Source organism: Peromyscus leucopus, chromosome X (genome assembly GCF_004664715.2).
Source record: "Peromyscus leucopus breed LL Stock chromosome X, UCI_PerLeu_2.1, whole genome shotgun sequence".
Lineage (NCBI taxonomy): Eukaryota > Metazoa > Chordata > Mammalia > Rodentia > Cricetidae > Peromyscus > Peromyscus leucopus.
This window is the reverse complement of record NC_051083.1, coordinates 29,995,308-30,012,361: the sequence shown is the minus strand read 5'-3', so window position 1 is coordinate 30,012,361 and position 17,054 is coordinate 29,995,308. Positions and strand designations below refer to the sequence as shown.

At 40.5% G+C, this 17,054-nt stretch overlaps 1 protein-coding gene across 1 annotated transcript in view; it reads left to right on the top strand.

Annotated features, from left to right (window-relative positions):
* Cltrn (collectrin, amino acid transport regulator) overlaps positions 1–15,540 on the top strand; it is a 29,556-nt gene extending 14,016 nt beyond the window's left edge. Inside the window, exons 4-6 of the mRNA XM_028887778.2 lie at positions 1,657–1,770; positions 4,640–4,831; positions 14,831–15,540. Coding sequence (XP_028743611.1) covers positions 1,657–1,770; positions 4,640–4,831; positions 14,831–14,987 — 463 coding nt within the window. The 3' untranslated portion in view covers positions 14,988–15,540. The remainder of the gene's footprint in view (positions 1–1,656; positions 1,771–4,639; positions 4,832–14,830) is intronic.
* Positions 15,541–17,054: the final 1,514 nt, after the last annotated feature.

The following is a 17,054-nucleotide window of genomic DNA, read 5'->3' as shown; positions in this document are numbered from 1 at the left end:
AGGCACCTACTCAGGTGCCCATCTCAGGAGGGAGGTGGGTGGTTTGGGAGCTTTTGAGAGGGTCGTCTCCCTCCCCACATCTGAGGACTTGGCCAGCCAAGCACACAGGACAGGAGGAACTGATGGTTGGGCTTAGGGCACAAGCAAAACACGAAGGAGGCCAGGACCCTCTGCCAATCTGACTGTCCAGGTCCATGACCACAGACACAATGCCATCAGGGGCTGCTTCTGTTTAGAGCAGTGGTTCTCACCCTTCCTAATGCTGTGACTCTTTAATACAATTCCTCATGTTGTGGTGACCCCCCCAACCATAACATTATTTTCATTGGTACTTCGTAACTGTGGTTTTGCTACTGCTGTGAGTAGTAATGTGAATATCTGGTATGCAGGATGTCTGATATGTGACCAGAAAGGGTCATTCAAACCCCCAAAGAGGTCACAATCCACATGTTGAGAACTATTGGCTTAGCTTATAAAGGCCACAAATAACCCTATACTGTTAGGACCTGCATGGGCCATACCTGAGCTAGCTGATACCAGGCCACTGTTCTTTGGAATGGCAAAGGGTCCACTTTGAACCTCTGCCCTTAGCCCAACCCTTCAGCTTAGTGTCTCACAGAATCCCTCCTCTAAGCCAGGCCGTGGTGGCGCATGCCTTTAATCCCAGCACTCGGGAGGCAGAGCAGGAGGATCTCTGTGAGTTCAAGGCCAGCCTGGGCTACAGAGTGAGTTCCAGGAGAGGTGCCAAGCTACACAGAGAAACCCTGTCTCAAAAACCAGCTGTGGAGGCCCCTACTGCCGTGTAATCAACTTACCAAGGCCTTAAAGAAAACTGACCCCCCCCCAAAGCCATCAACTTGTCAATAGCTCTTCAGTTAGGGGTAGGGGCTTGTGAGCGCCTCCCTGCTCTGTGCTGGAAGGTTGATTGGCTCAATCTTGTGCACTCATGTGCAGGCAAACATACTATCATGAGTTCATGAGTACAGTAGTCCTGCCATGTCCACAAGTCCTCCCTTACCTCTGGCTCTTGCAGTCTTTCTGCCCTCTCTTCCTCTATAGTCACTGAGCCCTGGGTTGAGGGTGATATAGATGTGTCCCCCCTTGTGGCTAAGCCTTCCACTGACATTTATTCTCTGTAGTTTCATCAATTGTGAGTTTCTGCATCAACAGCCATTCATTGCACAAAGAAACTTCTCTCGTGAGTCTGCACTCATCTACAGGTATACGGACATAAATTTAGAGAGCAGTTGGTACTGTGTCCATTTAGCAAAATAATAATAGTAGCTTCACCCCTGGGGCTTGTGAGCTCCCTAGCTGTGGTTCTTGGCCAGATTTGCAGTACTAGGCATGTGCTTCTTTAAATCCATTCAGAAAGTGAAATTTTATCTTTTTTTCCTGTGTAGCCCCATCTGTCCTGGAATTCATTCTGTTCTTGAACTCATATTTCCACCTACTTCTGCCTCCTGAGTGCTGCCATCAAAGGAATGCACCACCACTGCCTGGTGAAATTTTATCTTAAGATGTTCTTTCCAATGGTAGAAATGACTTCTCATACACATCTAAGATCCCTCATGAGATGTTAGTTACATCAGAGTGTGAATAGTTTCCTGCTATTTGTGATGATTTGCTTGTAACATATTTCCCCCATCTCTGCAGAATTTCCCATGTCCTGCTTTGCAACGTAACCCAGAGGGTATCATTCTGGTTTGTTGTCACAGACCCTTCCAAAAATCGTACTCTTCCTGCAGCTGAAGTACAGTCGGCCATAAGGTAATCATCTCCACATCTGCTGTCTACTGATCCATCAACTCACTGATGAGCTCAACTGTTTTCATATATACTGAAGAACTATCACTCCACTCCATACATGATGCATTGATTAAAGCGCTGAGTGTTCCATCCAGTTCATTTTCATCAGAGATTAGTGTAGATGAGTAATTTTCATCCAGTAGCAATTTGCCTTCAAGGAAACAAATGGTTGGCAATATTTGGACACATTTTTCTTGTCACAACTGGAGAAGGAGGCACCACCCATACTAAGCAGGCAGAAGCTAGGGATGTTGTTATCACCCTGCTATGTACAGGACAGCACCTCCCTCAAAAAATTACTTGACCTCAAATGTCAATTGTGCTGTGATTTAGAAACTCTTGTCTAAATCTTAACTAAGAAAGAGTGAAGAGCCAAACCCAAATATGTTGCTATCATATCTCTAGTGATTTTTAATAATTGACTTAATCCTTATTAGCATATATTAATTGTACAAAGTAATGTGTTTCACTGTACATTTTATACATGCATATGACATACTATAATCATTCATTCTACTTGTTGCCATCTTTATGGTAATTTAAAAATCTGTCCTAGAGTAGTCACATGTATGGAATGAGGTGTGGACATGAACAACCAGTTCTAAAGTGTTTGTTATAGCTCTATTGTGAAGACTGGACTAATTCATCCCAGGTCTTGGCTATAAAAGATCTAAGGTGTCTGATCCCTAGGGAAGATTTCCAGGTGGCGGTGATATTATTTGTACCTGACTACAACTTCCAATCTACCTGAGAGGTGACAGAGTACGTTCCTGGTGTGGACCAAGATGGCAGCAAAGGGTTAATCAAGCAGGGAGATGGAGTGAGGGTGCGGAGAAACTTCACTTTCCTTCCGATCATAGCTTAGCAATGATGTTCATTATTTTGGGAAAAAGTTTGCATTCTCATACTTAATCAAGATTGGATTACAAGAGTTGGGGAGATGGTTCAGCAAATAAAGCACTTGCCATGAAGCAAGAGTACCTGAATTTGGATCTCCATAATCAAGTACAACCATAAAACCAGCACAGTGGCCCATGTCAGTCATGCTAGGGCTCCTCTCTCAAGATGGGAGGCAGACGCCAGCCAATCTAGGGAAGCTCATGGGGCAGCTGGCCTGGCAATTCTTGTGGCAAACAACCAAGTGCCCCTGTTTCAAAGAAGATGGTGAGGACTAACATCGGAGGTTGTTCTCAATAACCTCCGGGCACACCTGAGACACTCACACTTCGAAACACACACACACACACACACACACACACACACACACACACACACACACACATTCTCTCTCTCTCTCTTTCAACACACACCAAGATTTTAAAAGATCAGATTATTTAAAAAGGAAAAATTCTATTGCTTGCCAAAATTACATTTAAATTGCCACTTTGCTACTGGAGTTACCTTTCATATCTGTGAATGGCCATGGCGGAGCATAGATTTGTGAGTTTCTGTGCTGTTGGGTTGGAACGCAGCTTTGCACATACTAAGTGGTGATGTACCACTGAGTGACAGCCTCAGTCCTCAGCATAGTTTCTGATGGAGATCTTTCCGGATGGCCTACTCTTGATCTGCAGAGATTCTCAAGCCACTGCTTTAAGCCAGGATTGCCCAGTCCTGAAGCTGCTGCCAGCTAAATATGCCTACCAAGCATTTGGATTATAGCTAGTCCAAAATGGGGTGAACACAATGTGAAAAACATACCAAATATCAAATTGTATTAAAATCGAAGTCAACCATATATTGATGTGTTGAAATTATGTTTTATTCAATATGTGGGGATATATACAATTATTACAGTTTATCTTCCTATTTCCTTACACTTAACAAAACAGAACAGCTATTAGAGCTGGGCTTGATGGCACATGTCTTTAATCCTAGCACTGGGGATGGAGAGGCAGATGGATCTCTGTGAGTTCAATGCCAGGCTGGTCTATAGTGACCATAGTGAGCTCTGGGCCAGCAGGGGCTATATAATGAGACCCTGTCTCAAAGCAAAATAATAACAACAAAAATGCAGCTATTGAGAAATTTTATTTCACTCGAGTCTCATGGTCTGTTTTCTATTTGTCAGGGATACTCTTAAGTATAGATGAAGTTTGCTTGTGTAAAAGGAACATTCAGTAAAGGCCATAAAATATCTCCAAGGGGTTGGACAGATGGCTCAATGGCTAAAAGCACTTAATGTTCTTGCAGAGGACCTGAATGTGGGTCCCAGATCTCATATGGCAGATCAGAAGCATTTGTAACTCCAGTTCCAGGGGACCTCATGCCCTCATCTGATCTCTGAGGGCTCCTGCATACATGTGGTGCACATAAATACACTCAGCCTCCCTGCCACACACATTAAACAAACAAACAAAATAAATAAGTAAACAAATAAATAAAATGGCTCCAAGAACTCTCTTCAACTAGTTTTTGCAAATTCCAGATAGAAATGAACCTTTTTTTTCAGCTAAAGAAATCTTCACTACCAACCTGTTAGTGCACTCAATATGTAGATTTCCCTTCCCCTAGGAAAACAAACACATTTGCCTTCATATGTCTTTAGACTTTTGGACTGCCAAACGGCCATTGTGTGTAATCATAAAGGAGCACTTTTAAAAATAGTTTAATTTAAAGAAATGTCTGGTATTTATGTAAACCACCTTAAATAGAGTTCTGTTATTCATTCAAATCTAGGTGATATCGCTTAAGAAGTAAACTTGAGGAGGGGGGCAGAGCTCCAAGGTCATGATTTATATCAGTGGAGAGATGGGCCTGCACTTTGTTTCTAATGTTTTTTATTTCTGTCTTACCTCATTTGTTCTTTCAAATTATCGTTGCCTTTTAGAATGAATAGGAACCGGATCAATAGCGCCTTCTTTTTGGATGATCATACTCTGGAATTTTTAAAAATCCCCTCCACTCTTGCACCCCCCACGGACCCGTCGGTGCCCGTCTGGATTATTGTATTTGGTGTGATATTCTGCATTGTCATAGTGGCAATTGCACTCCTGGTTCTCTCGGGAATACGGCGACAAAGGTACGATGTTTAGAGGGAGTGCTTCGAGGACTATTTCTGTGTTTCCTTATGACTGCTGTAATGTCTAAAACTTACAAAGTCATCACTTACAAAAGAGCTATCATAATTTTTATCTTTTGATGTTTTTAGACGCTAATGTCTCTTATTTAATGAGACTCCTTCCTTTATTCCATTCTATCCTCTTTACTATTGGATATTTGTGTATGACTCTCTCTCTCTCTCTCTCTCTCTCTCTCTCTCTCTCTCTCTCTCTCTCTCTCTGTGTGTGTGTGTGTATCTGTGTGTGTGTCTGTGTGTGTGTGTGTGTGTGTGTGTGTGTGTGTGTGTGTGTCAGAGAGGACAACTTTATGCAGTCACTTTTCTCCTTACCCCTATACATGGGCCTCAGGGATCAAACTCAGGTCACCAGGCTTGCATAACAAGGGCCTTTACCCAATAAGCCACCCCACTGGTTTTCCTCTACTGTATGCTGTATGACTGACTGTCTTGTATCCAGACTTGAGTTTAATACCTGTGTTCTAGTTTCCTTTCTGTTGCTCATGACAGAACACTGACCAAAAGCAATATAGAGGAGGAAAGGTTTTTTTTTTTTTTGGGGGGGGGGGGTTTCGAGACAGGGTTTCTCTGTGTAGCTTTGCGCCTTTCCTGGGACTCACTTGGTAGTCCAGGCTGGCCTCGAACTCATAGAGATCCGCCTGCCTCTGCCTCCCGAGTGCTGGGATTAAAGGCATGCGCCACCACCGCCCGGCAGGAGGAAAGGGATTTTATTTCTTCTTTCATATTATAGTCCATCATTGAAAGAAGTCAGGGCAGAAACTCACAGGCAGGAACCATGGAGGAATGTTGCTTGCTGGCTCACACTCTGTCTATTTCAAAGGCTCATGCTTAGCTAGCTTTTTTTTTTTTTCTGAGTCAGGGTTTATTTGTGTAGCCTTGGCTGTCCTAGAATTCACTCTGTAGACCAGGCTGGCTTCAAAATCACAGAGATCCGCCTGCCTCTGCCTCCTGAGTGCTGGGATTAAAGGCTTGCGTCACCACTGCCCAGCAGCTATCTTTCTTATACAGCCCAGAACCACCTGCCTGAGGAATGGTGCTGACCAGAGTGTGCTGAGTCTTCCCACATGAATTCATAATCAAAACAGTCGTCGCAGACATGACTATCCCCAGGCAAACCTGATAAAGGCAAATCCTTAAGTGAGCTTATCCTCTCAGATGACTCCCGGCAGTGTGAAATTCTGTGATGTAAATCTGTAAGCTGGGTACACAGAGAAAAGCACAATTTTTGGGTAGGCAGAGTTCATCTTTTGGTAGTAATCCGAGTGCAAATGCCCATAGTTGCACAGATGTTTCAAGGACTCCCTACCTTTGTTGGCCCAGGGCCTGTAGTCCAAACTCCTGTTCCAGATGTTCTGGCGGTGCCAGCCTTCTCTTCTACTAATGGATATGGGACCCTTGTGTGTGTTTTTGTAAAGAATCCTGCTGCTTGTGGCTTTTGAACCAACTCCCTGAATCAGAATGACTTGGAACATTTGCTTAAAGTACAGTTTCTGTGACTGACTCAGAGTCACTAAATTAGAGTATTTGAAGGAGATACGTTTTGATATCGTCCAGGTTGTTCTAATTTATTAATTTTCAAATGTTCAATTTACCAGCTTACATATAGGGTCCCACTTCTTGAGTTCATTTTCTTGCATTCAGTAAGACAAGCTATAGTGTCTAAGTTATGGATATTGCTTCAAAACAGAATTTCAGATCAGTGACAGTTACTGATGTAGCATCAAGGAAAGGCTGTGGAATTTCTCAGCATGATGAAAGGAAAATGTATTTTTGGTTATAAGTATCTCTAATTCAGAGAGGAAGATGGAACTTCCTCGACTTAAAAATATTTTTATGATTGTAAATTATGTGTGTGTGTGTGTGTGTGCTCAAGAGTGTGTGTGTGTGTGTGTATGTGTGTATGCTCAAGTGTGTGTGTGTGTGTGTGTGTGTGTGTGTATGTGTGTGTGCTCAAGAGTGCAGAAGCCTGAAGAGTCCAGAGATGTTAGCTCCCCCTGAAGCTGGGGTTATAAGTGGTTGTGAACCACCTGATGCGGTGTTGGGGATCAAACTCTAGTCCCCTGTTCAAGCAGTACACGTTCTTAAAAGCTGAGACATCTCTCCAACCCCCAAACCTCAATTCTTCACTAAACCTGTCAAAACCTGTCTAATCCTTCCTTTCTAATACAGAGACAAAAATTCTGTGAAGTGGCCCTTGTGGGGACATACATTCTAAAATGACAGGTTTTCGAAAGGATTGATATGCAGCTGGGACATGTAGGGTGTATTTGATCAAGTATGTGTCGAATAAAATGCCTCTCCCCACATTTACTACTTTTCCTTTGTGGTTCCCTATAGTTACTAACAGAAGCATTTTCAGTTTCAAATATTTCCATTTCCCCCACAAATGATAAAAGAAACACTATGGTACAAATGTTATGTATGTCCATGCTTTAAACAGTGCCCAAAGATTAGAATCAAGTGGTACTTGCTTGATTGTTCTGGGTGATCATGACATGAAATGCCAACTTCCTTACTATGGGGCATGCATTTGTTTTTGGGTATCAAGACACACTCTCTTGCAGTATTTGAGAATTGATATTTAGTACTTTATAGTTTTGTGTTCGTTCTGAGATGGTTTACTTCTGTGGTATCAAATGATTTGAAACCTTTGCAAATTGACGTCATTTACTTGGTTCTCAATTTCCTTACTAGGAGGATATAACATAAGAGTTAAAAGAATGGATTCAGGAGATAAACTGCTTAGGTTCAAAGTATTGATCCCTTAGATTATGCTCTCACAGTGAACCCATTATCTGTGTGCAAGTACAAACAAGGAGGCAGAGAAACTGAGTTTGGGAGGAGAATATGGCTTTGTGGTTCCAGAGTCATTCTGGTTAAATATACTTTTGCTGGCTGCATGTGGCTACCTTTTCTCGACCGATAAGCTAAGTGTGCTGGAAATAATTAACTTGATAGGATAAAAGACTTTAGTACAGGAGAGTGCTCAAAGTGGTACCTGGCATACATCGAGTGATCAGCAAGTGTTAGCTGTTACTATTATTTTACTATCTTGCCATTTGCTTGTCTTTCAGCTAGTTTGTGATGGGATCAGCTATTTCCTTCCAAACAGATTCTGCAGTAATATAATAATTGGCTGCGTAGCATCATAATCTGTTGCCTGGGAAGAGTGAGCTGTTGTTACAACTCTGCCTTCACAAATACACTTCACATCCCAACTGGAAAAATGGACAAATCTTTTGTGTAAACCTGGAAAGCATCAACAATTGTCAGATACAGTCAGAACAATTATGATGGCCTCCTAGGGGGAAACTGTTTATGTGTTTGATACTACCTGGGATGATTTTTCTCTGGCGAAATATTGCTTCAAAGATGAGGAAAGGGTATGGTTTGAAGTGGGGAAAGCCTGTCCATTTTCTTGAGGCAGGCTCTCATGTAGCCCAGGCTGGTCTGGAATTAATATAGCGGAGGATGACCTTGGACTGATCATCCTGTTTTTACCTCCCATAAACTGAGATTACAGGTATGGGTGACTGTGTCTGATCTGAAAACTTGTTCTAATCATAGAAAAGGTAGGGCTTGTTTTTTGCAGCCTTGAGGAAGAAAGCTAATGAAATGTTCAGCTTGGACCAGCAGAGAAGACTGAACAGGTAAAGCTAAATGTCCTGAGTTTGATCCCTGGGACCCACATGGCAAAAGAAGAAAAGAGACTCCTGCAAGTTGTCTTCTGACCTCCACACTCACGCCATGGCGCGCACCCATACCCACACCCCCCACACACACACCTACACACTAAAATGTAGTAAAAGCTTTTTTTTAATGTTTAATAAACCCATGCATGTTAAATAGTAATGAACTCAGTTGTGTTCTAAAATCATAAACTGAGAAGACCTGAAGGGACGGTGTGGTCATTTAAGCTCCTGTTCTGCTTCCATGGAGAAGCATGCTAAGGTCATCCAAGATGGATGCATACTTGGACTTACTATTGAGGAAATGTCTCAAGCAAGGCTTTAATCTTTCTGTTAGTTTTGTTAATGACAGCGTTATGCTGACCATTCAGTACTGCTGGGTTGCGTGGGCTAGAGTTCAAACTAGGTAAACTATACTAGCTGTGTCACTTATGTAAACTTGATCCAGTTACCTAATTTCCACCTAAAATAAGGACCTAATATCTTACAACTAGTTCCCCCTTTACTTTGATGTCCTTCTTGTGTGGGGGATGGTAACCCAATGAGTTTCACTGGGGTTGCTTACAGGAGTATGGGTGATGGGTTATTTATAGGAGCACCAGCAACTCACCAATGGCTACACCATTGTGTACAATGTGGACAATAGCTACAACTGTGTGCAAATCCTCCGGGAGGGAGTGGGGCCTTCTGAGGCCCTCTTAGATACGTACATTTCTACAGCAAGGGAAAACAATTTGCATGGAAATTTCTCATTTACACTTTTATTTGTAATATAATTGATAAGAATATGAAATTTTGTTTATTTATTTATTATTTATTAATTTATCTATCTATCTATCTATCTATCTATCTATCTATCTATCTATCTATTTGAGACAGGGTTTCACGATGTAGCTCTGGCTGTCCTAGAACTCACTCTGTAGAGCAGGCTGGCCTTGGACTCACAGAGATCTGCCTGCCTCTGTTAGGATTAAAGGTGTGCACCACCAAAGCCCAGCTTGAAATTGAAATGGTAATATCTGAAACTATTGAGAAGATTACAGCTTTTTACAAGAAGGAGTACTTATAGAAATCCAAATACACTCTGATTTGCTACTGAGCTTACAGGAAAAGAAGAGTAACTAGAAACAAACCAAGCAACTTTAGTAATGACTCTGCTTGGGTGTGAACATTAGCTAGGGTTCTATGTCTTAAGTCCTTGGCCTTGCTGCATTAATAAGAACAAGACAATAATTGCCTTGTGGGCAGGGCCCATCTGTATTATCTGTGTTCGTGTCTTCTGTGATGTGTACGAAAGCTCCTATCATAGAATGACTGATCAATAAAGAAATAAAAATTACACATACAGTAGTAATTAGTGAGTTTTGGATAGAGCCCAGTGCATCTAAAATAGAGTTCTCCACCAGCTCCTTTCATGGATCATGTTCCATTCTAAAAGAAAAGGTAGTACATACATTCAAAACCCAGTTCTCATCATCTAAAAAACAAGAATAATAAGAAAATCTGTACTAGGTTGTAGTAAGAATTAAATAAAATCCTGCATAGAAGGTATCTAGTGTGACTCATGCCATGAAGGAGATTCTTAGCACCATTATTATTCCTGGTGCTGACTAATACTAAAGAACTTGCCTACTGTGCACATGATTAGAAAGTTGCCAGAGAAGCTTAATCCCAAAGCCTGTTGACCTCACCATACTGCAATATCCACTAAGTCATCCCAGTAACAATGACATTTCCCTGAGACATTATTTAGATGGATCACTAGGTATGCCAATAATTAGATCTGTCCTGTTTAAAAATGTGTTTAGTCTATCTTTTGCTGTTTTCCTGGCCATTCTTGGGACTCAGCTCTTGGGCCCTATTTTGTTTGAAGAGGGCCATGAATACTCTTTCTGGCTTTTACTTCTCTATCTCAGAACAGAGCATATTCTGGTCCGTGACACATTGTATCCTTGAGGGCCTCCTGAGAGTTCTTGTGTCATCTTTTTTTGACCCTCTTCTCCCTGAATTTATAGGGGATAACCACTCTCAAAGCTCCTAGAAGGTGGTTTTATCATAGTTTTTTTTTCTAATACCTTTCAAGGATCATCTGATGTTGCAGGGGCAGTGGAAATCACTAATATTCAATTCTATTTTCCGGGGAAAAGAACTCACGTTTTTAGCAAAACATCAAATCAGAATAATCCAGAAAGACAGTTAAGTTTTATTATCTTTAGTAAGAGCAACTCATGGGCACTGAATCAGTTTATTATGGCACACACTATGAAATGTGACAGAGTGCTGTAAAATTGTCAGATAACCTTTGAGCTGCTTATCATGTCTACCAAGTAGCAAGTTCCTGACACCGCAGTTTATGAAGCCCAGCAGCACCAAGACTCTGAACAACTGGACCTAAGGTCACACTAAACAAGATGTACCTGACTGTCTCCAACACAGCTCAGATCAGTTTCCATAAGGGTTTCCCTCTGGTTCTTTCTGGGTGGGAAATGATTCTTCTTTGAAAGAAGAGAAACTCACCTTCCATTTGTATCTTTCTTTGACTTCTTCCCCATTCACTGTGATGCCTGGTGGCTTATTCTGCCTTTGGGGTTGGAATAGGGGAGGCCAGATTCCTTACATTGATCTGCACATGTTTGATTCTCTGTCATTATTCTTCTGACCCTACAAAACTATATTTTACAGAAGAAATTGTCTGGTAGACACTGGCCATTGTTTCTCAGGCTACCTTTGCATTGCATATTCCAATATGTTTATATATACTTATGTGTGTATATGTTTGTATTTCTCGGTCTCTCTCTCTGTCTCTCTCTCCTCTCTCTCTCCCCCTCTTCCCCCCTCTCTCTCCCATATTACAAAAATCTACCAAGATTTTTTTGTTTTGAGACAAAGACTTACTATGTGTCCCAGGTTGACCTCAACCTCATAATGTAGTCCAGGCTGGCCTTGAATTCATAGATATCATTTGTCTCTGCCTCCTGAGTACTGATATTTAATGATGTGAACCACCATACTGGCAAGATTTTTGTCATATGGACTCATATATAATTCAGGGTAAACTTTGTTTAAATTTTAGTGTTGTAGAAAGTTGTTATTCACCCAAACCAAAGAATGATTTTAGGGGGATTTGGACTAACAACATTTTATTTATTTATTATTTGTATGTGTGTGTGTGTGCACGTGTGTGTGTGTGTGTGTGTTCGTGCATGTGTGTGCAGACCACAGTATATGTGTGAAGGCCAGAGGGCAACTTTCCCGAGTCAATCTTCTCCTTCTACTGTAGATTTCAGGGATCACACTCAGGCCATTAGAAGTGCACAGCAAGCGCTTTTACCCACTGAGCCAAGTGACACAGTTTCTGGGAATCATTTATGAAACCCTATGAAAAATCACTTCTCTCTTTTATAAAGCATTAAAAGTGAAGAGAGGAAGAATGGGTGAATCTGGAATTTTCTCCTTTTGTTAAACCCTTTCTTTTAGGTGAAGGACTGTCTTCCAACACAAGTCGTAAATGTTAGCAAATGTTGGATACAGTGAAAGGAAGTGATGGGGTCCACCATTACAGATGCCAGTTACTTTTACTTTTTGGAGGACATAGAAAATGATGGCACCCCTGTCTACAGAAGGAAGTGTCAAAATGTTTTAGGTATTTCAGTGGGTTAATTAACCTGGTGGGAGGATCCTCTCATCATACGAAAGTCTCATGTAGCCCAGTCTGTGCTGACTGTTGAGATTTGGAATGGCCAATGATGTATCTTCACCTTAAGGATGGGACCACACAACAGCCTATCTGTGAAGATAACTCCAAAATTCCAGCCCACCATTAAGCCAGAAGTTGTATGAGTTAATGTTTACAATCCAATGATTCTTACTTAGCAGTTGCCTAGCAGATTACTTTGGCCATTTGATAATAGCATATACAATGGCAAAATACTGTCAAATGATGACCCTGGGGTCTACAGAATTAGAATGATACTTTATTTTTCATTATGAATGTCAACTATTTAAAATTATTAATAAGTCATCAGCAAAAACTGGCAAAATTGGTATTAACTCCTAATTCCTAAGGTAGGAATATGAGTATTTTCTTCATCTACTGAAAGAAAATACAAGAGATTCATGAAATTTCCTAAGTATGTGTGTTCTCCTTCCTTTCCTCTCTTTCTTTTTCTTCTTACTTCCCTCCCTCCCTTCCTTCTACTTACTACAGATTCCATTCAACATCTACATTGGATTAATATTTGCATAACTTTGCCTGCAATGTTTGTTTGTGCATCTACTCATCCATTTGTTTGTTCAGTCATCCATCCATCCATCCATCCATCCATCCATCCATCCATCCATCCAATACTTTGCTATCTATCCACCCAGTTATTGTTCTACATTGGATGAATACAGGGATGATCTGTCTATCCCCTGAGTTCAATGCCTACCTAACTTTGAGTGAGTCCATGACAATTGTTTTTATAAAATATCTTTAAATTTGTGTTTTTCTGATTATGAGTTTCAGATGAGAAAATTTAGGGGGGCTAGAATACAAAAAAACATTTTGGATCTTCTCAGTATTCATCTGAAGGCACTTGTCAGTTTGTCTAACTATGGGTAGTGTTCAACAGACTTAACCTTTGGCAAAATACAAGTGTCTTTTGTATCTCATGCATTGATTATGAGGATATTTTGAGACCATGTGTATCCAATCATCACTTAATTAACTGTTTAGTTTCCATTGATGAGCCTCAGCAGAATCAATTATTATAGCAGTGATGGCTTTCCATTACCCTTTCTTTGTTAGCTAGAATTCTGTAAAGAAGAGCATTCTCTTCTTCCCCCTTTTGTGTACCTAATATTCCTTAAAGCACATTTAAGTTGACCCTCCTGTAGGGCTTTTCAAGAAATCCCATCTTGATCATCATCAAGGAATCTTCACCACCTCCTCATCTGTCAAAGACTCACCAGAGTTTCTCTCACCATTGTGGGGAGTCCCTCATGATAATCACAGTACTTTTCAACATCCTAGCCAGGTGATCCCTTTAGATCTGACTCTTAGAAGGTCAACAGATTCCTGCTACAAGAGACTCCTGCTGGCAAAACCGGTGTCTCAAGCCACTCACATCATGCCTTCATGATGCCTCCAAGATTGGTGTACCAACTCTAACATGAGAAAAACCTTGAGGAACCCTACTCCCAGGCAACCTGGAGGCACCAAGTTCTCTTCCCACTAGCACAAGTAGCTAGTCTTAGTCTTTCACAAACTGCAGGAAAAGCTTATTATAGCGTCTTCTTATTCTAAAAAACGTTTTCATTTTTATCTTATGTGTATGAGTGTTTTTGCCTGCATATATGTATGTGTATTGTGTGTGCATACCTGGTGCTCATGGGAGCAAAAAGAGGGCATCAGATTCCGTAGAACTGGAGCTATAGGTTGTTGTGAACTGCCCAACCCAACCCAACCCAGCTCCTCTGCAAGAGCAGAAGTTCTCTTAACTGTTGAGCAGTATCTCAAGCCTCCAGTATTACAGCTTTCCATACGCCGAAGAAACATTAAGGATCTGAATTGGGAATATCAGAACACCAGAAAATCCAACACTTAACTCTGTCATGTAGAATTGGAATGACATGGAGTTGCAGATGTGAGCTCTAATGTAATTAGCAAAGTGTTTCATGAATTCCAAACCCTGACTTACCAATTAACACAACTGTTTGGTAATGAGTAAAGCCAGTTAGTTTGTTGCATTTTTTTCTTCAAAGTAATGTGAATTGGTGTTCTGATATGGCATTAATTTGAGTTTCACTCAGCATTTATGAAACATTACTCTGTCAAATTCCATGAGAGGAATTTATTGCTGCTTAAAATTCCATTTGTTACAAAGTTTGCTCAGAGTTAATTTTTTAGAACTTGCCAATGCACCATATATTTCTTAATGTTCCTTTGTGCAACTTGTCTGTATGAAGGTATGTGAAAACGAATTCATATGTGTATACATACATGAATATACCTTTTTCTATAAATTTATTCTAGTGTATTAAATAAGACAACTTGTTCTAATTAGTATGTTTATATCATTAATGCAGAGTTCTTATCTTGGTAGTCTTTTTACTTTATCAACTGTCATGGTCCTCAAAAGTGCACACCCTCAATTATTTCAGCATTCTTAGTTTCCTGTGCTCCTTTCTGTTCTCACGTTTGTAAACAAGACCATATTCAGCCAAAGCTTTCTCATCCCAGATCCCACTCACTTTTTTTATGTGCTTTTAGGAAAAACAAAGGACCGCCTGGAGTGGATGATGCAGAAGACAAGTGTGAAAACATAATCACAATTGAAAACGGCATCCCCTGTGATCCCTTGGACACAAAGGAAGGGCACATTAATGATGGCTTCTCGACAGAGGATGAGCGCCTCACACCTCTCTGAGAGTAATAGTTGCTTGGCACACTTATTTGGTTTCACCACCTTTTTTTTTTAAGAAATTTTCAATATGCTTGAATATGGTAGACAGCGAATTATACCCACAAAGACCACTGATATCATAACATGTTGAGTTCTCAAAACATTCTAGAACTTTTCCCTGATAACCGAGTGTGAAAGTGTAGTCATATGTGTTTGCAGTTAGAGATTTGAGCATTTCTAAAAATAAAGTCAGGGCTATAAATACATTTCACAGTTTGAAGACCTAAGAAAAAATCATTTTTTCCTGTGGAGAATAGCTCTAATATAATAACAGCATAGAAATAATTGAAAATGGGTCTTTTGGAATATTGTTTATATTACTCTGCATATGATGAAGTAAGAGAAAGTAAACATGGAATGGATAAAAATTGAATTTATTCTGTTCTCCCACCAACAGCTGCTTGTATATTTTCTGCATATCAGTTTTTAGTAGGGCAAGCAGATCTATTTGTTGTTGACTATTTGCAATTTGTACAAGTCCTATCTATGCTAATTTAATAAAGCACTGAGCATCTCATTTTGGTTATGTGACTGATTCTGCTTTGAGACTTGTTTTCACACCATGGAACATAGTGAGTCTAACTTTATTAGTTATAGTTAATTGAATCTACAGCCCTGGAAATATATGTTGGTTTTATTTGTGTATATCCTTTTTATTTGTTTGTTTTGGTTTGGTTTTGTGTTTGTTTTATTTTTGAGACAGGGTTTCTCTGTGTAATAATTCTAGCTATCCTGGAACTCACTTTGTAGACCAGGCTGGCCTCAAACTCACAGAGATCTGCCTGCCTCTGCCTCCTGAGTGCTGGGATCAAAGGCATGCACCACCATGCCTGGCTCTGTGCACATCCTTGCTTGCAGACACTTTTTTCTTCACACTTTTATCTTTTTTCATGTTTTTTTTTAATCTTTTTTCAATGTAATATTTTTATTGATTTGGGAATTATTGTTTCTTTTTGGCAGGGGGCGAGGTTGTCATAGAAGCCTTCAATGTCTCTCATTCTCAATTATGAGTCTTGTGGACATTTTTTAGTTTTCAGACATGAGTTTTTTTAAATGTAAACTAACTTTTAAACTTATACACAAAACATAAAATTGTATATTGTTGATTTTTAACAATTATTTTAATGTGCATAATGTGTGCGTGCGCATGCCCACATGCCCACATATGTCATGGTATATATGTGGTGTTTGGAGGTCAGGGGACAATTTTTGGGGGTCATTCTCTCCTACCTTATTGGCTCCAGAGATTGAATTCAGTTTATCTGGGTTTGCAGCAAGCAGCCTTACCCACAAAATCATCTACTAGACCAGATTGCATATATTTGTGCATGTACAATATATGCCCGGCAATATATATCTACAGCATATTCATAATAATACATCACAATACAACACGATTCTTTTGAGGCAGAATCTCACTGTGTAATTCTGAATGGCTTATAGCTCACTGTGTAGACCATGCTGGCCTCAAACTCACAGAGGTTCATCTACCTCTGCTTTCAGAGTTCTGGGATTAAAGGTGTGCATCAGAACACCCAGCCTTACCGTGTTGTTTTGCTATGTAGTTGTTTTACAACTATGTAATGTTTAGCTCAGATTTTACAAACATATCTTCTCAAACATTTCTTTATTCAAAATCTTTTCTTCTAGGTTTTTAGAATACACAACACAATGTCATTATCTGTATCCTCCCTATTGTGCAATGGTGTACCTGAACTTCATGCTCCTATCCTGTGGGAGCCCACAAAAGTTTCCTAGTAAGATCTGAGCTTGCTCTACACAGCAGGGCTGCATTAGGGGATGGCTTGACCACATACATGGTCACCAGGTGTCTGGGATAGTCTGCACTTGGCTGTGCTGGGGGAGGTCTTTTGCTCCAGCCCTTGGCATTCCTTTAAAAGCCCTTTAGAAGAGACAGAAGGGGCTGGTGGATAAGGATCCAGGCCCACCTGAGGCTGTCCTATATTTCTGTCTGTCTCTCTCCTCTATATTTCTATCTAAATGTCTTATTCCTCACTCTTCAAGAGTCTC